This window comes from Mesocricetus auratus, unplaced genomic scaffold (assembly GCF_017639785.1).
Source record: "Mesocricetus auratus isolate SY011 unplaced genomic scaffold, BCM_Maur_2.0 Super-Scaffold_100021, whole genome shotgun sequence".
NCBI classification, from domain to species: Eukaryota; Metazoa; Chordata; class Mammalia; order Rodentia; family Cricetidae; genus Mesocricetus; species Mesocricetus auratus.
Window position 1 is genome coordinate 31,637,979 of NW_024429202.1, and position 25,418 is coordinate 31,663,396.

Here is a 25,418-nt window from a genome sequence, read left to right on the forward strand (position 1 = left end):
GAGAGTTCAGGACAGCTGCCGAGATCCACCCTGACTCCCTAGCTTGGGGGGATGGGATCTACCAGAGGATGCCAGACAACATGGCTGTTCTGGCTTCAGTGGCCTCTGTTTGTATTTTCTTGGTGTATTCCTCACTACAGTATAGCTCCGCTTGGCCTAGCGCTCACAGACACCCACCTGCCTCTGCCTCCAGGATGCTGGCATGAATGTCATGTGCTACCACATGCTTGCTTTGATCCCACAAGTACACCTCAGTCCCTAGGACAGGGGACTTCCGTTTTGTTTTTGAATGCAATTTGAGACAAAGTCATGCTATGCAGCCTACGCAGGCCTTCAGCCCCTCGGCCTCCCAAAAGCACTTATATACTCCCTTTCTAAATTAAGTCTCCCAGCAGAGTGGTGGTGGCGGTGCCTGCCTTTAATCTCAGCACTCAGGAGGGCAGTTCTCTGAGTTCAAGGACAGTCTGGTCTACAGAGAGAGTTCCAGAACAGCCAGGGCTACACAGAGAAACCCTGTATTGAAATACCCAAAAATAATAAATAAATAAATAAATAGCAAGTAAGTAAGTAAATGAAGACTCCCTCTGACACTATTTACTAATAGAACATTTGAAGTATCACAGCTCCTTGCTTTTAAAAAGAAAATGGGTGGTCTTTACCCTAAGGGAGGAAAGCAGTGTGAAATTTAACGGGGCCTCTCCTGGCCCAGAGGCTCTCCAGACCTGATGTTAGCCTTCATAACCCTGCAAAGAGACCAGCTGTGTAAGATGATACCGCACAGGAGACAACAGCAAATGCTCCTCTGGATATTCCTTCCCTGTCTTTAATTCCTCACTGGCTTTAATTCCATGTAGTTGAAGTGTTGAAAAATAAGCACACTATTAGTAAGAGGAAAGCCCCAGGTCCCACTAGACAGACATGATGTCACCCGCTGCAAACTATTCACAGATTCAAATAACACATTGCACAGCAAAACAAAAAACCAACAACAAAGTAGCTTCATGCTTTCCTAAGGTGAACAGAATCCCAAACTTCTGAAACAGAAACCAGGTCACAGGGTGAATTTTTAAAATGTTGGGTGTTATTTTGCTGGACTTGACTTTACACAATGAGCAGTAAATCAAACTCCTTTTTCTGTATGTGATATGACAAAAAAAAAATAGCCAAAGTGTGGAGGCTGTCAAGAAGCTGCAGAGTTCAAGGCCCTGGGGAGGAACCAGCAGATGGTGAGAAGCGTAAAAATCCAGCCTACCTTCACCTTCCCTTTGACAAAGCTGGCGATGTCGTCTTTGTTGTCAAAGACTGACAAGGTGTGCAGCAGGTTCTGCTCCAGCCAGTCCCAGTGCTGGTTGATCTCCTCCAGCGTTGCACCTGGATTCGGACAGACACCCACATCAGGAACCAGAACTACAACATGAACTCATTTTCCAATTCCTGCCATGTGAGTCTACATGTGTCTTACATCATGGTCAGGGAGCCTGCCGTAGAACAGGCCCCTCCAGTAAAACCAGAGTCTCCTGCTGCAGGGTAGGCATCTGCAGGGACTAATCCCACCACCACAAGGCAGGCCTGCTGACCCAGAGGGTCACTCTTAGAAGTGCTGTGGCCATCTTGCCTGCTTTGACGATGGTCACTGAGCTCCACCTCACTGCAGTGACAGAGATGTTGGTAACTCCACAGCTATCCCAACACAGAACATGCCCCAGACAGCAGACTCCCTGGCCACTGGCTCACATGGGTACCCAAATTCACAGCAGAAGACCCTGCTGCAAAGCCCTGTTGACTATACAAGGATGTTACCAGTTGAAAGCAGCAGAGCTTGACCCAGCCAGGAGAAATCCATCTATAGATACATGTCTGGTGACATTTACAGCAATATCCCTCAGATACATAGAGAATTCTTACAGTGCATGTTATTTTTAAAAAAACACACAAAAGCATGAAAGCATACGCAATCCATCAGTTAATTTCTTTTCAAGGCAATTACAATTCTCACTATTCTACCAAAGCATTAATCAACACTGTTAACAAAAGCGTGGATGTGTTAGCCTCCTCTTTCTTCTCCAGGATCCTTATACTCCTTCTCCTCTGGAAGACGGACACCTGGCATGGGGACTGTGTCCAGCCTCTACTCTGAGCAGATGTTCAGCTATGGCACTGAGCAGAAATGTTTTTTTTTTTTTCTGTCACATTTCCAAGATGGGAAAAGACCAAGCCCATAAACCCAGAGAAACTACAGAACCACAGTGCAGTCACATATAAGAAAGGGTCAGCAGAAAGTAACTATTTATCCTGAAGCAGGTGTTTGGCTGAAAAAAAAAAGAATTTCCTTTCTCTCTGTTACTCGAAGCCGCCTTCTCCCTGAATATAACTGCACCCAAAAATCTTGGAAATACATATTAGTATCCTTCATCCAAAACCGCTAATCAGAAAGGCCCCACGTCTGAATTGTGGCATGATGTCGCAAGTGTAAAATCCCACATCTGCCTGATGTCTGATGGCTAGATATTCCCACTTTCTTCATGCACAAGTTTTAAAAATGCAGTATGAGAAAAGGGCAGACTGTGGGGAGAAGGCACGTGAGCTTCATGCCTGGGCCAAGGCCCCATCCCCACAATATTGTGTCTGTACAAGTATTCTACAAGGCGAAAGAATCCAAACACTTGAGTCCGGAGCGTTTTGGATGAAGGATCAACGAACACTGCATGCAGTAAAGCGACAGAGGGCTCGATCCGGACTTGGGATTTGGGCCTGTGGAAACGAAGACCACATGTTAAATTAGACTGCTGTTGTCAGTGGGCAGTTAGGATAGACCTGAGCGAATACTTCCTAAGGAAAAGCAAGAGCTAACAACACAAAGTACCCAATCCCTTGTGGCCACTGAGAGGAGTATACTAGTGTCCTCACTAATTCCAGTCTTCTCAGCACAGAGGAGCCATCCATGTGGTTCTCAGCCCAGTGCTTCTATTCACTGGTTCCAGCTTGGTTCCTACACCTGCGGCTCATGACCCCTGACCTTGCGGCACCTCCGCAGGTGGTTCATTTGGGGCTTACAAAGAGTTAGCCCTGGGTCAAGCGGCTCTCCTTGTTGTCTGCTTTCCTCCCTTACTCTTCGGGGTTCCTGGGCTGTCCAGGAGTCCCTAGGCCTTCTGAGTTCCCATATCTCTCCGTACATCTACCCAAGTTCAGCTCCGCGGGCCCATCCGTCTCACTCACCCTTGTCTCTCCCTGCTCTGACCTTTCGCTACCTGAACTTCCGTCACCGAGCACCCACTTGGCTGTGGCGCACCATGGGCTGACGTGGCTCAGGCGGTTTGCCTGCTTCTGACCTGAATGCCAGTGTCCCCTCAGTGCCCGACTGCAGTTGTGTGACAGTAACTAGAAGGGCACCTTGGCATCTGGAGAGTCACTTTACAAAGCTAGTTCTCCCTCCCACAGCCCGTGAGCCTGCACAGAGCTGGAGACGGCAGGCCTTTATGCACCATCATAAGGAAACCAAGCAGCAAACAAAAGAAGAAGAAACTGATGAGGAACCATCTTTATCAGCCTTCAGTGTTCTGCTATGGTTTTTTTTTTCAGAAGTACTTCCTCATTCGTAAAAAAATGAAACAGTGGGAGGAACAGGCAAGAGGAGAGAAGAGAGCTGCTGACCTGTATTCAAGACAGAAAAGGGAAATGGAGGCTCAAATGTTTGTCCTGGGTCACATGTCAAATGAAAAGCAAACCACACTTGGAGTGCATGATGGGATCCTCTTTATATCACTTGCACGGTCCCTGTGTGCTAAGAGCTGTCTGTTCAGGTTCTTCCTGCAATCCCATCTTCATGCATCTTCCCAGATACAGGGATACAGGAGATGTTTCATTTGTTTGTTTTAAACATTGGATTCTGTGTACACTGAGTGCAATTGACCATGGAGCCCAGAAGAGGGTGTCTGATCACCTAAAACTGAAGTTACAGGCATCTGTAAACTGTCAAACATAGGTGCTGGGAACCAAATTCAGGTTATCGCTCTCAGCTGCTGAACCGTCTCTCCGGCCTCTGGGATACAGGGTTACAGATTTTCATTATCATATTATCAGGGCTCCCAGGAGCTAAGACTTAACTACTAACAGCTTCAATTAACAATTTAGATAACGTGAATAGAACTATAATCAACTTCCAACCCCAATATATCACTGTGGAGTTAAGAGTTGAGACAGAAGCTAGGGAGATGGCTCAGTGGTCAAGAGCACAGGCTGTTCTAGAGGCCAGGGTTCAATTCCCAGTGCATACAGGATGGCTCTCAACTGTCTGCAACCACAGTTCCAGGTGATCTGACTCTTCTAATCTCCGTGGACCCCTGGCACACGCGTAGTATACAGCCATAAATACAAGCAAAATACCCATACACTTAAAATAAAAATATTTTTAAAAATGACACCTTTAATCCCAGCACTTGAGAGGCTGAGGCAGGCAGATCTCTGCGAGATCTCCCGGCACAGACAATCGGAGCGAGGAAACATTTCCACCCAGGGTCTGTTTCCTACAAAAGTTGCCAAAATGGCAAGGAAATGTTCCGAACTGAATTTCCTCTGCAGAGAAGCCTCAGGATGGGTTACAAGGCACCATAGAGCAAAGCAAGCTGATGCAGGTCCATGGCCCTAGATGACAGACAGGAAAAGGTCACCTCAGCTCCTGTCACATAGCACAGATCTGAGCCTGCACTGCTGCAGTGGCTTCTCAAGAATTCAAGCAAACAAAGAAGCCCGAACTCAAAATGGACTGCACACCTCCCAGCAAGAGTAGTCACTGACCTGGGGATTAGTTGTGAGTTACACGCACGCATACATACATTCCTGTCTGCGGAACATGTTCCGTTTGAAAATTCGCTGCATTGCACTGATACTTTGAGAATGCTAAAGAAGATAGAAATAAGAAAGTTTTCCATCTGTTACAGAGGTCAGAAGGTAAAAGGAAGCACGGCCGCATCCAACCTATGCAACACTGAGGTTCTCATTTACCAACTTCACACTCTATGTAATGAGAGGCCAACAAGATGGCTCAGTAGGCCCAGGAGCTTGCTGCTAAGCCTAACGACCTTAGTTTAATCTCTGTGGTGGGAGGAGGGAACACTGACTTCCACACACTCTGGAACATGAGTGCACCTATACAAATAAAAATATATAAATATATTTTTAAATAATTTATTTTTATTTTATGTGCATCGGGGTATTGCCTGCATGTATATCTGTGTGAAGCTGTCAGGTCCCTTGAAACTGGAGTTTATAGACAGTTGTGTGCTGCCATGGGGGTGCTGGGAATTGAACCAGGGTCCTCTGGGAGAGCAGGTTCCTTTGCTGAGCCATCTCTCCAGCCTTAATATTTTTTTAAAGTGCAATTGAGTTATCAACAGAAAGCCACAAAAAAAATCTCAAAATGTTTTACGTTTATGATTTTGTGTGGGCCACATTCCTAGATATCATGGCCATATGCAGCAAACAGACCATGGTTTGGAAACATCTGGCATAATTATTGAAATAGTTCACCCTTCCTGCTGTATCCTTTCAAAAACAATAGAGGACTGCCATCAACGCCTGAAGGTGTCTCCCCAAATTCATATGCAGATGTCCATGTGCCAAGACTATATTTCAAGAAACAGCTTTTCAGGAGTAATTAAGTTAATGAGGGGACAGAGTGGAGCCCCCAACCAGCAGGACTGGCATCATATCATAAGACACCAGAGATGTTCGTGTGCCAAGGAAAGGCCATGGGAGGATACAGCAAGAAGATGTCATCTACAAGCCAAGGAGAAAGGCCGTATTGAAATAGCACAGCTGTACCATAACCATGGACTTGCAGTCTCTGGAACTGAAAGAAAACAAAATTCTATTGTTTAAGGTCCTGGTCAAGTCTATGAGAGTTTGTTACAGCAGCTGTAAAAGACTAAACTAGTAAATGTGAACTGTGACAAATGCTGACCAGCCAAATTTTTACTGCTGTCTCATTCTGAAGAAAAAGACTCCGTTTTCCAAGAAAATTTTAAGTCCATTGTAAAAATCAGTTGTAGAGATTCAGTACTAGAAACCTAAACAAAGGTCAGAAAACAAAGCAGTGACAACTCAGGTTACAACCAAGTCTACACAGGGACCAGCAGAGGCGGCTGGCCGAGGCCATTCTTGAATGCCTAGCACAGTTTAGGCACTTAGTTAGGCATGCTGTATCTTTAAAATCACTCCATAGAAATGCCATACGGTGGATATTATTATCATCTTCTAGACAAGTAGTAAAAAAGTTAAGAAAAAAGCTAACTATGAACTGTGTGTCCACAGTTCAAATCTGTCCCTATGAACTAGCAAAACATTTCTCTCTTCACCATACACTAAACATCGACTGTTGAAAGCCATGCTCGTGACTCTGGGGGCCCAGTCTCCTGTGCCATCACAGCGGACGGAAGCTAAGAGCAGTGGAGGGTAGTTATTCTCCCTGGCTTTCCTCTAGGGTATCCTCAGGGAATAAAACAAGCATCACATTGTCTACACCTACAGCTTCTGCTCAAACACAGCCTTACGTAACTGGGTCTAAGCTTTGGTTTTTAAAACAGTAACCGTTTCTCTCTACCTAATAACAGTCAACTGGCTCCTGTGTCTCTCCCAGCCTCCCAAATCCCAATGTACTATGAAATGGGCACTGTGTTCATAGTTCCGATCTGTTCCTATCGACTAGCAAACCATTTCTCTAGTCACTACACACTAATCATGTACTGCTGAAAGGCATGTGGACTACAGAGGGGCTGGAAAGCGTGGGGCAGGCAAGGGGCTGCATTCTCCTGTCACTCACCACTTTTTTAACGCAGAATGACACAGGCACAAAGCATTCCCAGAACACATTACAAATGGGGTAAAGGGCTAGAAGTACAGCGGGGTCGCCTGCCTAGCATGCTCAGGGCCCAAGGTTCAGCCTCCTGCACCAAGCACGGTGCTGCACGCCCTTAGTGCCGGCACTTGGGAGGTAGAAGCATGAGGGTCAGAAATTAAAGGTCAGCCTTGGCTACTGTTCTAGTTTGGTTTCTGTTGCTGTGATAAAACCAATTTTGGGAAAGAAAGGGTTTATTTAGCTTACAGGTTGCAGTCCATTATCAAGGGTGGCCAAGACAGGAACTCCAGGGGGGACTGAAGCACAAGCTGCCTACTGGCTTTCTCCCTCTGGCTAGCTCAGTTACCTTTCTTAGATGTCCCGGGCACACCTGCCTAGGGGTGGTACCACTCTCACTGGGCTAGGCCCTTCTATATCAATTAGCAATTAAGAAAATGTCTTTACGCACATGCCGCAGTCTGATGGAGGCTAGCTGAGCTGAGCTTCCCTCTTCCTAAGTGACTCTGGGTTATGTGAAGGTGGCAGAATCAGCTAACCATGTCAGCGACACAGGGCATTTAATGTTTAAAAATTTTTAAAGCCCTAACAAATAACAAATAGGAGATCACTGTTGCACCAAAAGAAAAACATTTATTTTTGGAAAACCCACATACTAAAAGCAGACACTACCAGACCTAACCTGTAAGTCTAAAGCAATTATTCTTTACAGGAACATTGTTAGATATCCTGGATATAAGTTTCTTATCCTTTTCCCTCAGAAGAAATAAAAATCGTTAAAAAATACTTACAACAGGGGCTACCAAGATGGCTCGGTCCAGAGGGTGCAGGTTCAATTCCCAGCACCCACACCGTGGCTCATAACCATCTATAATGGAATCTGATGCCCTCTTCTGTCTTGCAGGCACGCACAAAGTAGAGCACTCATACATACACACAAACAAACAGATCTTTGTTTTTTTGTCCTAAATTGTTTATTGGGTGTGACTTTTACAAACATCATGTATATTAGCAGTAACGGTGGAGCTGCAGAGTATTGCGCCTTCTCCAGGCTGCACGGCGAGAGCCACAATAGTGTGGTGGAACTTGTGGCCCTTTCCGAGGCCAGGGCTCTTGCAGCAAGCAGATGTCAGCCCACACGTCTCTCTGTGCTTGTAGACTGGTTTGGTGACCCACTGGGTGTCAGGGTTCCTTCTGATAGCTTTATGGAATGGATCAATGAGGATAACCTCAAAAAACTTACATGTGGAATCTTCACCAACCCAGTAAAAATTCAGGACTCTCAAAGCCCCACAATGACATCCAGCTCTCTCCTCAGCAACTTACTGAAGGTTTCGGGCAAACTTCAGCTGGTTAACACCATGATGGACAGGCTTGCCGTAAGTTGCACCCTTAGGAACTGGGCGTTTGCGGCCACCACGGCAGACACGAATCCTGTATATGACATAATCTTGGTTGGCCTTGTAGCCCGGCCTTCAGGCTTTATCAGGCCGGGTGGGGCGGGGAGCCCTGTGCAGCGCCGAGAGCTGGTGGTACTGCCAGCAGTGGACCCTCAGCAGGAAGTGCATCACGTCAGACTGCTTCTTCCTCCACAGCTCCTGGATGTACTTGTACGCACCCATCTTGGCTAGCCTGCCTACCTGATGGCTGCCGCCAGAGGAAAGGAAGAAACCTTTCTCCCACAATCCCTTTTTACAAATAGGTCTTTTAAAAATGTCTATAATATGTGAAATCGGACAAAGTCAATCTCAGGTACCAAAAGCCAAAGATATTAATTTCTAATTCAAAAAATGACTCCATCATTGAATCAACCCAGACGCTCATCACAGAAGCAGGGATAGATGAGGTGGAGCAGACTGGCAGCAGGCGAGTAACAAACCTATCAGGAGAGAGAGAGGCAGAGGAGGCACAGACCACAGGCAGCAGACAGGCGCCAGATGGAAGCAGCTACCAGCAATGAAGTCCAGACGTTCGTTCACAAGGTAGAGGAAGGTAGGCCTCAAGGCCTGCCCACAACTAAACACGAAATACAATCATTTAAAGGACAGGCACGCTGGATGAAAGTAAAAATTGTAGGGAAAAAGGGGTAGGTGATTTGAAAGTATAGTCAAATATACTTAAAACACCCAAGGAAAGTTATCATGAAATCTCACCAGCCTGCCACCACAAAGAGGAAGACATGCAGACAATGCATGGCCAAGGACAGACACGCATGCAGACCTACTAAGTATGATTCCTCTAAAAGTGGGGAGACTAAACCAAAAATTTTGATTCTCCACTTTACATGAAACAGGAAGATTAGGTCACAGTAGCCCTGACTGACTTGGAACTCACTCTGTAGGCCAGACTGGTCCCAAACTCATAGAGATCCACCTGCTTCTGTCTCCCAAGTGCTGGGATTAAAGGCGTGCACTGCCACCATCACCTGGCAGCCTGTAGTTTTTAAAACAAAATCACTGTCAGCCCCAAGTAATTCAGATATGTTAGATAAGTCATTCTCAACCTCCCTAATGCTGCAGCCCTTTAATATAGTTCCTCATGTTGTGGTGACCCCCCAACCACAAAACTATCTTTTTCTACTTCATAGCTGTAGTTTTGCTGTTGTGAGTAGTAATGTAAACATCTGTGTTTTCTGGTGGACTTAGGTGACCCATGTGAAAGGGTCATTTGACACCCTCAAGGAGGGGTCACCACCCACATGCTGAGAACCACACTGTAATAGATGCTCGATCATGGCAGAGAAGACAGAGAAACAGCCACTCAGCTGACCTGTCTGGGCATCACTGAAACTAGCAGGACACACACACACACACTGTAGAAGAACTCACTACCCCCCAGGGAGTCTAGTAAAAAGAGAAAGAGGAAAGAGCCCTCAGGACATCAACAACACCAGGAGGTCAGTAGCTCCCATGATGCCCTTTTCTGATGACTAAGGGGTTACCTAATAGTTACAAGGATTATCTTTCTGTGATCCCCTGTCTCAGCACCTCTTCATCTATCTTAGAGCACCCAACAGGTGATTTCTGTTGACAAGTTGATCCACCTGGAAGCCAGGTAACCTTTGATTTTAGGATTCAGTTTTTAATTTGCCTTTGTCTGTTTGTTTGTTCTCCTTAGATGGTCCAGGCTGGTCTCAAATTCATGGAGTCAAATAACCCTCCTGCCTCAGTCTCTTGAGTAGCTGGGACTACAGGCATGTACCAACACATTCAACTCCAGAGAGATTTTTTTTTAAACCCCGCTTTTAGCCTCAAAACATAATAGATCTAAAAGTCGGTCTTAGCATTCACTTGCTTTTAAAACGCCCACCAGCAACACACATCACAAAAGGAAGAATGCAGTCTTTCAAGGAAAATGTGTGCATAAGCAAAATTACTTAAAAAAAATACAATAATAGCCTAACGACAGATTCTCCATGACAAAGGAACAAACGTTAATAGGCACCCTTCTTCCACTTCTAAAGGTGAGCCCCATTTGGAAAATTCCAGCTGGTGTTGTTCCAAGGAAATGCTGAGCTACTGAAAACCAGTGTAACAACCCTGACCTCGGAGGGAGGGAGTGTAAACCCAGAAAGTTCACACTTTCCTCCCACTGGGCTGCCTCCCAGATGTTCCTTGAAGCACCTCAGAGGGAACAAGCTGGCACGTCATTTGCCACCTTGGCATGAAGTTCAGGAAGACACTAATCTGGTCCACCCGGGAACATTTCCTCCCCTTAATAAAATCCACTCCACAAAGACAAAGCAAACAGTGAGGCAGAATACAAGAAAGCAAAACACCAGCCACGGTCAAGGGCACGGATAAGAGAGCGTGCGTCAGAAAGAACACTATGAACGTACATTCTGTCAGAGCCTGCAGCTAAGTTGCCCGCTAGCACCCCGGGGCCTGGTGACCCTGGCAAGCGGCCGGCTTCCTATGCTCTGCACCTTCCCCCCTCCAGAGTAGGGTGTGTTGCCTCTAGCATGCTACTGAGAGGAACGAATGGGGGGAAATAAAGGAGCTTAATGGAGAGGCTTAGATCCTATGGCTCCTAACTTTTAAAAACATGCACCATGTTTCGGTTAGCAAATATTTTGTACTTTTCCTTTACTGATCTTGGAAGTTTTCAAAAAGATGCCTGTTTCCATTTTCCAAATCTAAACCACTAAGTGTTCTTCAAACTACAGCAGTTCCTCTGTATCTGCAGGGCGGGGCTGGGTCCACAGTCTCCCAAAGACACCAGAGTACAGGGCTGCTCAAGTTCCTTATCTAAGACGGTTTAGTATTTGCACTTACACACACTTCCCAAATACCTTAAGTCATCTCTAGATTCTATACACTGCTTAATACAAATGATACAGAATTTTCATAGCATATTTGTTCATGGGACACCAAGAAGTCTGTCCGTGTCCAGTAGAGATGTAAGGGTTTTGTCGTTGTTGTTTTGTTGTTTATAGTTTGCTGGTTTGTTCCACGTTGGTTGAATCTGCAGGTACGGAACCTGTGGACATTAAGGCTCAGTGCACACACACCCTCTCCCAGAGACCATGCTTCTGCTCACCCAGCTGCGCATCCAGACCCTGCCTGCCCATTGTGCACGCCCATGGAAAGTATGCTCCTGACCCTGCCTGATCCTCCTTCACTGCATTCAACCCCACGGAGCAAGCAAGTGGGGAGACTCTTCTTCATTTATGCACCTACCGACTTCTCTGCACTTAGGCACCTGTGAACTCCTCAGGCCAGTATGAGTCTAAATTAAGGTCTGGGAAGTCAGGGAATTGTTGAAAGTCCTTCGGTACAAGGCCAAAGATGCCCCTGAGAAGAGCTCTGCAGCCACCTCTCACTGACTCTAGGATGCCTTCTTCCAGGAACTAGGGAAGACACTCCTTACTAGGCCTCAGCTGACAAGAAAAGGAGTCAACTTATTGCATAAGCAACTTGATGCTTGAAAAATGATTCTAGAGGCTGGAGAGATGGCTCAGAGGTTAAGAGCACTGACTGCTCTTCCAGAGGTCCTGAGTTCAATTCCCAGCAACCACATGATGGCTCACAGCCATCTGTAATGAGATCTGGTGCAATCTTCTGACATGCAGGCAGAAGAGTGTATATGTAATAAATACATCTTTTAAAAATGATTCTAACCAGATAACTCAGAGCCCTGCAGCTCTTTCCTATTCGTGTGTGTGTGCTTCCTAGAAACCCAATGTAGACAACGCCTCACCAGTGTTCAAAGCCACGCTGATGAATAAGATGTGCATGGCAGCAATGCTGCAATTTGCAGCACTGAGGACCACTGAAAATTACCCGGTGTGCCACGTGGGGATAAGAACAGCCAGGATGGCCCAGACTTGCCAAGTGCAGGACACGGCTGAGACCTCTAGACACTTACAGGGAGGGCCCCAAACCTTGCCATGGCATAGGGATCCATTCAGCAAGGCCCAGACCTTCTAACTCAGCAGTTCTCAACCTGCAGATTGCAACCCCCTTGAGGGGTCACATATCAGATATTTACATTATCATTCATAACAGTAGCAAAATTACAGCTATGAAGTTGCAACAAAAGATAATTTTATGATTGGGGGGTCACCGCAACACGAGGAACCGTGTTAAAGGGTCACAGCATTCGGAAGGTTGAGAGGCATTGCTGTAACCTGTCCCTCTCCACCTGACTAGGGAGCAGCCCTGGTACTCTGCCCTCCTCATTCCATGCCCTGTGTCCTTACCCCACTCATGTGCCAACTGTCAGATGTCTAATGCCGAAAACAGACTGCCATATGTGGGATTATCATCCAGCCTTTTAAAAAGGAAATTCTGACACGTGATGACTTGAATGCACCAAGAAGACACTACAAGCCAGTAACAAGAGGATAAATTGTGCATGATTCCACCAATGAGATCTGAGTCAGATTCAGAGATGACAATAGGATGGTGGTGGCCAGAGGCGCAAAAGTAATGGTCTCATTTGGGCGGCGTTTCAGCCTGGAACAATGACAGGTCTGAAGGGTCAGTGGCGGTCACTAAAAGCAGCGCCCCTGAAGCACACCCTTATAAACAGCCCTGGGGGCAATGCAGCTCAGCGGTGTGATGCTGGCTTAGCATGTGCCAGGGCCTGGGGTAGCTCCCCTGCTCCCACCACAGGAAAAGGTTATGATAGCAAACTCTGCTACCAACGTCCTCCAGCATTTTTTTTTCTAGACAGAGCACCTGCAGCCTCATGCATGCTAGGCAAGGGATACATGCCGAGTTATATGCCCAGCCCTTTTTCAGTTTGGGCTTTCTTTTTCCTTCCCAAAGTTATTGACCCTCATCCCTATTTCCAATCCCCAATCTTTTTGAAGGAGCGTGTGGCCCAATGAGAGTTTCGGACTCTGTATGTTGAGGCAGGACTCTACCTATATTGCCCAGGAAGGTCCTGAACGTGCAATCCTCCTGCTTCAACTCAGGAATAGCTGAGATTACAGGCCTGTGCCACCAAGCTTAGCAAAACATTTTCTTAAGAACTATAACTTCTGCCTTCTGAGGTTCACCTGTTTAACTCACAACACGCCCCGGACGGCATGTGTCCTGGTGTCTTCAGGAATTTCTATTGCTGTGGCGAAAGCCATGGCCAAAAGCAAGTTGGAGAAGAAAGAGTTTATTCAGATTCATTTCCAGGTAGCAATCCACCACAGAGCGAGCTTTGGAGAGGCAGAGATGCACTTCACGCACTGATCCCCTGAACCTGGCTTGCCTTCAGTGTGCGGGGTACACCTCCCATCAGCCTATGAGGACTGGGTAAATCCATGGACCACAAATCTCCTAGGGAAGTAAAGAGCAGAGCTGCTGCTGCCCAGCTGTGCTTCTGTACCACTGTAAAGATGAAAGGCCCCTCATCCAAGCTGTGTGTTCAGGGCCACATGGACCCGCATCACCTCACCGAGGAGCCTGGGTCGCCTTCTTCCCAACTCATTCCCCCGGTGGTGATTTACAAAGATTTAAAAGTGACATTCTCGGCGTTGTCTTGGGCACTGGAAGGTCAGCATCCAGAAAGACGCTCAGAGGTAGCACATCCATGAGGGAGGCAGACAAGAAACAAGAAAACACCAGTGGTGAGAGACACCGGAACGGAAGGAAGCAGGTGACAGCAGTTAGGAAGGGAATATCTAAGTTCTGACCTGGAGGGCTGGGCCCATTTCTCTGTCCCCAACTTCTCAAACAACTCAGCACCTCACTAGCAATACCTGACTAGCTCCTTAGCCACAGAAGCTGACCATCCTTCTAACGTCTTATGGTTGTTTGACCCACCTGTTAAAGTGGTAACCGCATCCCATCTGTCTGGAACCGTGATTGTCTTCAGATCTTTTGCAAAGAAAAAGAACTGATCTATGAGACAAGCTACCCATCCCCTTGTACCTCTGCCTCAAAAGAGAAAATAAACTCATCAGAGGCTCTGCTCAGCCTCTCCAGTCCACCATGCCACAGTCACACTTAAGTGACTCTGGATTGTTCTTACAGAAGCTCTTCCTGGTTGGACACAGACACTCCCGACAGCTTTACTCTTCACCAGAGGTCCCAAACCATGGGCAGGAACCTTCCTCAATGCTCAGGTCACAGTGCAATGTTAACTATGGTGAGTGGATAACAGTGTAAGATGCCCAAGTGACCATCAACAGACACCTCGGTGTCTCCATTGACCTCACAGGTCCAAGCCTGAATGAGCTCACATTTCTCAACAAGAAAAACACATAGAACATAAGTATTGTTTGGGGGGCCTTCTGCAACAGGAAGAGACAGCTCTGCAAAGCCAGCCTGTGTCAAATCTAAGCACAAACCGAGCCTGATGCAAACTGTGGGAAACCCAAGAGAAAGACTGAGAATGGGCTCTGCTGCACAGGGACGCTGTCCTGCATGGTGGGGAGGCAGAGAAGCTACAGGACGCAGTGGCGGGGAGTTTGGTGGGGAGGAGAAAGGGGCATAAATGCCCCCCTTCAGGATTTCTCTAGCCACCCTGTCTTCTGCAGCCTTCCCAGCCCATTTCTTCCCTGTACAAGCCTTTCCCGTGCTGCTATGCCCTGTATGAGCTGGGTGCAGGGAACCACATTTGACACATTCTCCACAGAATCCCCACACCAGGAAGCTGCCACCTGGTGTGTAGCAGGATCCAGACACTTGCAATGAATAGAACTGGGCGGGGCGGGGCCGGGCGGGGCAGGCATGGAAAGTGTTCTTGGAAATTTCAGGAGCAATTAACATCTGGCTAAAGAACTAGTTGAAGGAACTGAGCTACAGCCTTGGGGCTGAGTGCCTGGCAGACTTTGAGAACTGTATTGTGCAGCTGCATTTCCAAAGGCTAGAAATTCACAGAGACAGCAGAGAGGCGGGCTGACTTCTATTTAGCCAATGGAGCACGAAGACAAAAATCCAAACATGACCAAGGCTTCAAACATCCAGAGGGCAGCCAAGTCCTTCAGTGAGGTTAGAGTGCAGCCAGCATAGCTGTGAGAAATGATGAGGACACGATGCCTCACTCCCACATCGAGTCTAGCAGAGTGCCAGCTGCCGGGTTCTACTCCATAACCCAAGTGTAAAGCCAGCTGCCGGGTTCTACCCACATAACCCAAATGTAAAGTCAGCTGCCGGGTTCTACTCCATAACCCAAGTGTAAAGTCGCAGCATGCTAATGCCAACAGAACATCTGAAGTCATGGTGCCCAAGCACGAGTGAGCTGAACAGCGGCACCACCCTTGACAGAGACATGGAGACGATGGAGCGCCCCGGGAAGAAAAGGAGGCACTTCACAAACGCTTCATGCCCCCCAGAACAAAGCAACGACACAAAACTCTCAGAGGAGACAGATGAAGTAGAAGAAATGAAAAAAAGAGATTGGAGACATCAAACTACAAATCAAAACCTGACACCACCACCCCCCCCCAAAAAAAACCTAGAAAATAAGTTAAAAGGCAAGGTTCAGAACATACTGCTGAGAAAATGAATTATTAACCCAAGAAAGAATTATTAAGTGAACAGAGAGAATGGACTTAACAAGACAAACAAGTAGAAATGAAACACCAACAGAAGCTATCCAATAGAAAATGTCTTTACAGGCCAGGCGTTGGAGGCAGAGGCAGGCGGATCTCTTTGAGTTCGAGGCCAGTCTGGTCTACAGAGCTAATACCAGGATAGGCTCCAAAGCTACACAGAGAAACCCTGTCTCAAAAAAACAAAAATAAAAAATAAAAAGTCTTTATAGGCCAGCAGTGGTGACACACGCCTTTAATTCCAGCAGAGGCAGGGGGATCTCTATGAGTTCGAGGCCATCCTGGTCTACAGAACAAGTTCTAGGACAGGCTCCAGGGGCTACACAAAGAAACACCCTGTTTCGATAAACAAAACGAGAGAGAGAGAGAGAGAGAGAGAGAGAGAGAGAGAGAGAGAGAGAGAGAGAGAGGTGGGGAGAGAGTGAAATGTCTTTTTAGATAATGATACAATAAATGCCAAGGAAAAAAGAATTTTAAAATAAAATTCATGCACACAGAATTTCAGGAAAAATTTTCTACAACGATTAAAGAAATCATTGTCCTGATTGCCAAGAGCACAGTGTGTTTAAAAAACGGCTAACCCACTGAGCTGAGGGGAATAACCAATTCTAGTCAAATTATTCTAGCTCAGTGATAAAAGCAGCATTGCATGTTTGAAAAGCATATAATACACAAGTCGGGAGCGGGGAATGAGACAAGCAGAAACCTGTGCTGTCACATCAAGCACTAGAAGACCCTGAAGATCACAGCCACCAAGTCTATAATGTGGCCAAAAGCAGATGTCTGCAAATGTGAAAACACTCAGAGAACAAGATATTCTGAGTCATTACTTGGGTAAAATTATGGATCTAGCTAGCTAGGCAATGAACAAAATAAAACAAAAACCAAACAGGTTTGCTAGCTCACACCTTTAATACCAGCAAAGGCAGGCTGATCTCTGTGATCTCTGTGAGCTCAAAGTCAGCCTGGTCTACAGAGAGTTCCAGGCCAGGGAGCACTACTTGATGAAACTCTAATCCAGTGGTTCTCAACCTTCCTAATGTTAAGACCCTTTAACACAGTTCCTCATGTTGTGGTGACCCCCCAACCATAAAATTATTTTTCATTGCTACTTCATAACTGTAATTTTGCTACTGTTATGAATCATAATGTAAATATCTGTGTTTACCAATGGTTTTAGGTGACCCCTGTGAAAGGGTCATTCAACCCTCAAAGGCTGAGAACTGCTGCTCTAGTCCCCAAAAGAAAAAGGAAATAAACCAAATGAAGATTCCAGAATGGGGCAAGTCATACCCGGTTGTAAGTATTAAATCAGCATAAAAAAACCTGAGACACACAGTAACAGGAAATACAGGAGTCAGGAGAGAGACGGCTCAGTGGATACAGTATTGAATACACAACCATGAGAACCTGCGTTCAGTTCACCAGCATCCACATAAAGACGAGGTACAACCTGCAACCTCAGACCTAGAATCCGACGGTGAAGGGCAGATCCTTAGGGCTTGCTGGACAGCCAGTCTAGCCTAGTCAGAGAGTTCCAGGTTCAGTGAGAGACCAAGACTCAAAAGAATATGGTAGAGAGGACAGCTGGCATCAGCCTCTGGCCTCTGTAAGTACTGCGCAAGGAACCACACCCATACCTCCATGCACAGTTCAAAAACTAATATGGAAAATGTTGTTGCGTGTCTGAATGGGACTTGTAATATCAACAGCTCATTTTTAATGAGGGATAGAGGGAGCAGAAGAGAAAATATGCTGGCAATCTTGTCCCATAAGGTGACAGAGAATAGTGTCAGAACTAAGACACTTTTTCAAACACTGCAACTCTAACTTCATACTGCTAAACAAAGTCCCTGGCCTTAACCTGACATGAACCTTTTAGAAAAAAAATAATCTCGAGTGTTAAACATTTAAAGTTATAAAATAGCATTGTCGGGTAAGTTGGCTTTTATTAAATTACCACTTTTGTAACCATCCTTGTCCAACCTACTAGAAAGCTGATCAGAAAGCTATCCATCCAATGTAATTAGAAGGCATTTGGATGGCTAGAGTTTGAAACAACAGGTATCTTATTAATATTGTTGAAAGGTGATTTCTTTATAAATCATTCTTAATTGGAACGATCTGCCCTAGTTATAAAAGAAAACGGCAGACAGAAGTATGCCCAGATGTTAACAGTGGTTAGGATGGGATGATGGATGGGAATGAGAAGTTTCTTCAAACTTCTGCTTTTTCCAAGGGAAAAGTCCAGTATGGCTAGTGAACAGGAGGGGATGAGCAAAGTTTACCAGACCCAACGCAAAGCGAAACACACTATAGCCATGGGCACACAGAGATGGCAGGTTAACACTGAGTCCAGCATTCAGAGAAAGGGTCTCAGGCGATATTGTCTTACTCTTTAAATAGGGACATACATAACTCATATAGAATAAAACCGACATTAGGATTCATTGATAAAGCGTTTCTTGGGGTGTGACAGCTCCATTCGGGAGGACCCTAGGGGCTCAGTGCAACATCAAGTGGCACCTGTCGGAAGAAGAGAACCTTGGGAGGTCTGTTCTAAGAAGTGGGGTGACTTCTAGATCCCCTCAGCAACTGGAAGAGCCGTGTTCTTTGTGTGTGTGTGTGTGTGTGTGTGTGTGTGTGTGCCTGTCTCACCCCTTGTGTGAAACAAGGAGTAAGCATTGTACAAATCAGATACAGCCCTCAGACTTGTGTCACTACGGGGGGTGGGGGACACACACTTAAGTCAGAAGCAAGATTACAAAGAAAGCTGCTTAATTCATATGGAGCAGTAGCGGTGCACTGAGACACCACCCAAAACCCGGCATGCCCAAACTCTCAGTATTTGCTTACTGTGACGGTTAAAAGTGAGACAGGGTGTGAGACAGGGTCATGGAGGGTATGGGAACAAACAAAAACCCAAACACAGAGGCGGCGGATGAGGAGGGAGGGAAGCCGGTGCAGGTGAAGCGGAGGGAGAGTGGTGAGGGGGTGGAGAACCGCGAAAGGCCTCCGGAGGGAGGCATTACCTTCCAAACGCCACTGACATGCACACACTCTCATGCTTCGACGGAAAGGTTTGGAACATTCCAACTGGAACAAAACTCACCAGTGGCTATGGCCCAGTAAATGTCTGATCCATTCAGTAACTCACCACATGCTATGGGAGAATAAACCTGGGACCCGGGAACCTGGAGCAGAATCCGAAACGGAGCAACACGCGCACTGGAATCCAGCACCGCGTCCAGAGCACCCACCAGGCGACCTTAAAGGAAGACAGAAGAAAGGACACTCGTGAGTCCCGGGCAGAGCAGGCCAGGCAGCCGGCACACATCCTCCTGCTTCCCGTGCAACAGAAGTTGAGGTGTTAGAATGAGAACGGTCCTGTTCTTAGCGCCTTCTGTCGCTGTGATAAAAAACGCCATGAGCAGAGCAACCTGGGGAGGAGAGGGCTATTTGGCTTAGGCTTCCATATCACAATTCACCATCAAAGGAAGTCAGGACAGGAACTCAAACAGGGCAGGAACCTGGAGGAGGCTCTCTCCATGGAGCCGAGTCTTACCCTCTCTGCACGACCCCTTCAATCCTGGCCCTTCCACTGCTACTAAGGCTGCACCTTCACCAACGCACTCTCCTGGTCTCTCGCAAGCCAAGCCTCAGCTGCTCTCCATGACCCCTTCAAGCCTTCACCAGTCCCACCCGGGTGACTGTTACACTGCCAAGTTCAGCTGCCAGCACAAGCTGCAACCACGGCCACCTCAAGAACACAGCTTCTGTGTGCTGACCCAGAGGACAAACACTTCCCAGAAGATTTCACCTCAATGACTCTGCTGTCTTCTTAACAGCCACTAATTTCTCAGCCACAGCTAACCAGCATCAAGTGTCCCCACAAAGCAAAGGTTTACTTCAGTGGTTCTGGTCTCTTGTTAATCACAGCTGATTCTTCGGCCCCAGCTGACCAGACACCACAGATTCTTCACACAGATGGCCTGGTAGAGCCTTTGCTTCCCTCTGAAACTTCACAAGCCAGGTCTCCATCCTCTGCATTTCTCTCAACATTATCTTCCAGGCTCCCACACGACAGCTCACCAAGCTTTGAACACTCAGTGGCCCTTCTCACCCAAAGCTCTCAAGTTCTTCCCTGCCTCTGACTTGCAGATGAAGATGTGAGCTCTCACCTCACAGCTGCCTGCCCTGATGGCCATGGACTTTCGTCCCCTGGAACTATAAGCCCCCTATAAACTCTTCTATATGTTGCCTTGGTCGTGGTGCCTTACCACAATAAAAAGTAACTAAGACAGGAGCAGTCACAGGCAAGGAGCCTCAGGTTACATTCCTCCGTTCTAACAAAAGACTGCCCCTCGTGTTCCCAAACATCTGGAGTTTACAGGCATCAGCTATGGCAACAAGACCCGGGCAACAAGAGCAGTGTCCCACAAGTCAGAGTCAAACCTGGTGCTACCATTTCCAAGCTATGTGACTTAACTGCTTAAACTTCTGGCTTAGCTGGTCTCCCTATTTGAAAAATAAAATAACCACAGTACACTACCTTGTAAAAAATAATTGAGAGAATTACATGAGTTACATGTCTGTTACTTGAAGTGCTGCCTGGACCACAAATGGCTCTGTGTTAAGTATCGCTCCTGTTACTACTTTATCATGAGCCTCATCCCAAATTCTGAATTTTTCCTCTACCTGCTCCAGAAATATGCTGTGAGAAGAAAAATCTATCAAGCCCTTCACAGACTGTGAGGCATGTGTACACATACACACATACATATATGTGACCCATATGATGTGCATATATGTGCTATATACATGATGTACATATATGTGTGATATATGCATGTATGTGTGACTGTGTATGCACACAGTACACATATGTTTATATAATATGCACACTATTTTTGTACAAATGTATATGTACATTTAGTATTTCTATTTGTATTCATATATACAACTGACATACAAGTGGGCTTTGTATCAGTACTTATTACAATCTGCTCCTACAGTATTCTTTCCATAAAACCTGCAACTTGCAAACTACATCAAACACAACACTGAGGAAATCCTTTTGAGCAAGCTCAGTCTAGCCCCTAACTTACCATCCTCCTGCCTCAGTCTTCTGAGTAAGGTCTATAGATATGCCCCACCAAGCCTGGATTTCATGCCTCTTAGCATGTTTACTTACCAATCAATCCTGTTGCAACCAAGATAACCTCCCTGGCAGGTGCCCTCCTCACCCTACCCAGGCTCCAACTGTATTACAATTGTCTTGTTCTGCCCCACTAAACAACCTCCTCTGGGAGACAGATAAAGGGCACAATACTGTATAACCAGAATTACTCTGGCTAATTAGAAACCATGCCTCCTTCTTGGCTGCTTCCACATTCTATATGACTGAGCCAGCTGTCTTCTGGAATAGGACTTCTGCGTATAGGAGATTCAATTAGCAGCTGTTAGGTGGAAGGGTTAAAGGTGTGTTTGCAAAAGACTACTGAGATAACATATTTGTCTGGCAAAGATGGGATGGGATAGAGAGGCCAAGGAAGATTAGAAAGGAGCTAAATGCCCCACCCACCCACTCTACACATACTCTTGGCACTTCCAAGTTTGATAGAGAACCCCTCCTTTGTTTGATTGGCAGTGCTGGGGATTAAATCCAGTACTTTGTACACAAGAGGCAAACACTTACCACCCAGCTATCATCCCAGCCTCGTGAGGGACTCAGGGAACCATGGAAATGAGGATGGAGGAGAGGTGTGTAGCAACTCAGAAAAGCAGGGGTTTTTGACAGGAAAGAGTGGTTATTTCCCTCTGTAAGATTCAGGTGCTTTTGAAAGGTCAAGATGGCTCACATAAACCCAGCCCTTTCAACTAGTGGAAGGTGGGGAAGGCTGTGTGCAGAGAGCCACTGGGGACTTCCACTCTCGGCTCAACCGTGTGGAGCCTGGAAGTCATCCCATCCATACAAGAAACAGCTGAGTCGCCCGAGAAGTAGGGACTTTTCCTCAGCTCACCAGAGAACTGAAGATACAGGTCAAATGAACCACAATCACCATTGTAGGAGGAAGTCTGATGCCGCCATTAAACATGTGACTTACTAAGTCTATGCCGCCATTAAACATGTGACTTACTAGAGGCGCATACAGATGAGGTAATAAAAGGGCGGTTTACCACACCGCTAACCACACCCACTTTAGGCAGGACTAAAGACGTATACGGCTGGACGTAAAGACGTATACGTACGTAGGCGGAACTACGTCACTAGCCAAGCCCACTTTTGGGCATGGCTAGGGGCGTTACGGGGGAAGGCATAAAAGACAGCGCACAGGAAGTCTCGCTTTCTTTTCCTGGAGTTCTGCTTCTGGTCCAGCCGCTAGCTGAGATCTGCTGGGCTTCTCTGGGTTTGGTATCTTGTGAGTAATTTTCTACATAAAATACTTAGCGTTACTTTCAGTAATTGTGTGTCGCGTATCGTTACAGCGTCCGTTGAAGCCAACACACCATATCTAGAGACATCCAGGAGGACCCAGAGTCACAAGTGGGGTAGATTTCCCTGGTGAAGCTATTAACTGCAGGACCAACTAAATAGTGACGCCGGTAAGTCATTGCATGTAGACTGAATGCATGAAGCAAATCCCAAGACTACAGTCTTCAGGGAACCCTCTGACCTGCATGGGCTTTAACATCAGGTACCCACCAGACTGGGAAAGTGCGGAGTAACACTGTGCAATGTCTTCTGCCCAGTCTCCTCATCAAACAATCAGACTTCCACGGAGGAGTGGCCAGAGCCTTACCCAAGTTAGAGAAGAGTGCTGTCCAAGTCCTGCATTTCCTCAGGCTTTTCTACCCTTAAAGACAGATGTGAGAGACCAAGAAACACGTATAAAGGTCACAGAGCCATCACGTCTGTGATTTACTGGTGTGATCACAGAATCAGCTCCCAAAAGCTCCTAGTATGGCGATGCTGGGTGAGAGTAAAGCACGAAGACTCACACTACCTGAAAAACCCTTAGAGGGGCCCAGAGACCCCTCTACAGGGCATCAGAAGGAGCCCCTTGGAGGAACGTGAAAGCCCTGGCGTCTACAGCTATAGCCAACCTTAAAACTTGCTCCAACCCAGCCAGGGATTGACTATCCCTTCTGTCCCTAGTACCCAATGCAGGGTGTCGGGCTTTCACAGCAGTGACTGTTGGCAGGCAAGAAGGAAACAGTCTCAGAGATAAAGCGCAAACGATGAGATAGAGAAACGATAACCACTAAACCCTTACAGACAGGGAGTTAATAATAATCACATTTAGCAGGCTAATAACCCTTCTAACGGAAAGGCAAGAGCAGGCAGGAAATTTAAATGGACAGAGAACTCCAAGAATGAATTGAAAAGCCAACCTGCAAATCCATGCCCAGACAGATTCTCCTTCGGAACAGAAAGGGCCACACAAAGCAGCGAATGCAGGGACAAAAGCTCACGTGAAAGCAACCACCACCAGTCCTCAGGATCTATACACCCAGTGAAAGCATGCTTAAAGCTGAGAAAGAGCTGCATGGTAGCATTTGGCAGTAACCTAGCACTTGGGCACAGGCAGGAGGACACAAATTGAAGGCCAGCCTGGGACGCAAAGATTCTGTCTAGAAAACAATAATAATATTAAATTTTTTTTTTCAAATCCTGGAATGGGCTGGAGAGATGGATCAGCAGTTAAAAAGGCATTGATGCTCTTCCAGCGGACCTAAGTTCAGTTCTTAGCACCCACTTGGAGGCTCACAACCATGTGTAACTCCAGTCCCAAGGGATCTGACGCCCTCTTCTGGCCTCTGAGAGCACTGCACACATAAGGTATTCTTACCTACAGGCAAAAATACTCCTACCTATAAAATACATTTTTAAATATATCTTAAAAGAGAACTGCTGTCCTTAAACAAAAAATCAGGAAATTGATTCCTACCTGGCCAACCCACAGGTTTCTTCAGGGAAAGAGAGAATCCTGTGGATTGGAAAACTAGACTTTGCCCAAGAAAAGAAGTTGGTGAGAGAAGAGCAAATGGGCTCATATAAAACATTCAGTTAAAACCAGAAAGGGGTGTTAAAGAGGGCATTTAATGGTGGTCAGTTAAACAGATGCTCAAAATTACTTCCAATGCATCAACTTATGACTTTGCATGGTTTTAGACTAATTACACCAACTAAGAGTGATTTTTGTTTTGTCTTGTTTTTGTTTTTCAAGACAGGGTTTCTCTAATTTTTTTTCAGAGTGTATTTTTTAAATGACAAAGCCCATCCTGTAAGAAACTCACATTAGAACTCATATAGGATAAGGTTAAAAGTAAGCATATGGTACCTGAACACTCAATAATTTTAATTTTTTACTTTCGAGATAGGGTCTCCACAGCCCAGGGAAAACCCCTTAGAAGAGGGAGAAGAAGGACTGCAGGAGCAAGAGGGCTCAAGGACACAAGAACACAGCACAGATCAACCAAGCAGGACTCATGGGGACCCACAGAGATAGAAGTGGCAATCGTGGAGTCTACGCAGGTCTTCACTAGGTCCTTTGCATATGTGTTGTGGTTACTTGGCTTGGGGTTTTGTGAGACTCCTAACAGTGGGAATGGGGAGGGGTGCCTCTGACTCTTTTGCCTGCTCTTGGGACCCTTTTCCTCCTACTGGGTTGCCTTATCCAGCCTTGATATAAGACTAGGCTTGTGCCTAGTCTTATTGTATCTTGTTATGCCATGTTTGGTTGATATCCCTGGGACACCTGCTTTTTTCTTTGTGGAGGGAAACAGAGGAGGAGTGGATCTGGGGGAGAGAGGAGGTGGAGGGGGGTTGGGAAGAGTAGAGGGAGGGGAGGCTAGGGGGAGAACTGTAGAAGTGGAGGGAGGGGAGGCTGCAGTCAGGATGTATTATATGAAAGAAGAATAAATAGAAAGAAGAGGAGGAAAAGATAGGGTTTCCTGTGGCCAAGGCTGGCCTCAAACTCACTGTATTCCCTGGGATGACTTTAAACTCCCAATTCTCTTCCTCCCGCATCCCAAGTATTGAGGATTTGGGTTGTGTGCCGCCACATTCAACTTGACATTTACTAATACACTATGTACAGTAGGCAAGGCATGTTCCTCAACAGGAGCGTGGATGAAAAAAATGTGGTGCATACACAAAATGGAGTTTCATTCGGCCATAAAATCAATTTATGACTTTAGTCTAAAATCAGTTTGTTTTTTATCTAAATACCCCAACTAAAATTGATTTCAAAAGCCATACAGAACAAAATTTCTCATTTTCAGAATAATGGACAGAACCTGAGATCACTCAGCAAACTAAGTCAGTCTCAGAAAGATAAGAGTGGGAAGAGGAGGAAGCAAGGGAGGATAAACAGGGCAAACATGGTCAAAGTACAATATACTTGTTTGGAAATAACAATGAAAACATCACATCAATTGCACAATAAATATATACAATACAAAATTTTAATAAATAAAATTTTAAAAGTTCAATTTTAAAATACTAGGATAAGAAAAATAGGCAGGTCAAGAGCTTCTAGACCAATGCCAGTTAAAACAGAGTAGCTG

The 25,418-nt window shown here is 46.2% G+C and overlaps 1 protein-coding gene and 1 pseudogene across 2 annotated transcripts in view; both read right to left on the reverse strand.

The window, feature by feature from the left end:
* The window catches only part of Tbc1d8 (TBC1 domain family member 8), a 109,874-nt gene that overhangs the window by 39,838 nt on the left and 44,618 nt on the right, over nucleotides 1–25,418 (reverse strand). Inside the window, exons 2-3 of one of the 2 annotated variants that reach the window (XM_040729234.1) lie at nucleotides 19,003–19,113; nucleotides 1,253–1,371 (exon numbers count right to left, since the gene is read on the reverse strand). In XM_040729234.1, the coding sequence (XP_040585168.1) occupies nucleotides 1,253–1,371; nucleotides 19,003–19,113 (230 nt within the window). Of the gene's footprint in view, nucleotides 1–1,252; nucleotides 1,372–18,957; nucleotides 19,114–25,418 lie in introns of both variants that reach the window. The other variant, XM_040729232.1, reaches the window with a different exon arrangement.
* LOC121133258 lies at nucleotides 5,349–9,461 on the reverse strand (annotated as a pseudogene).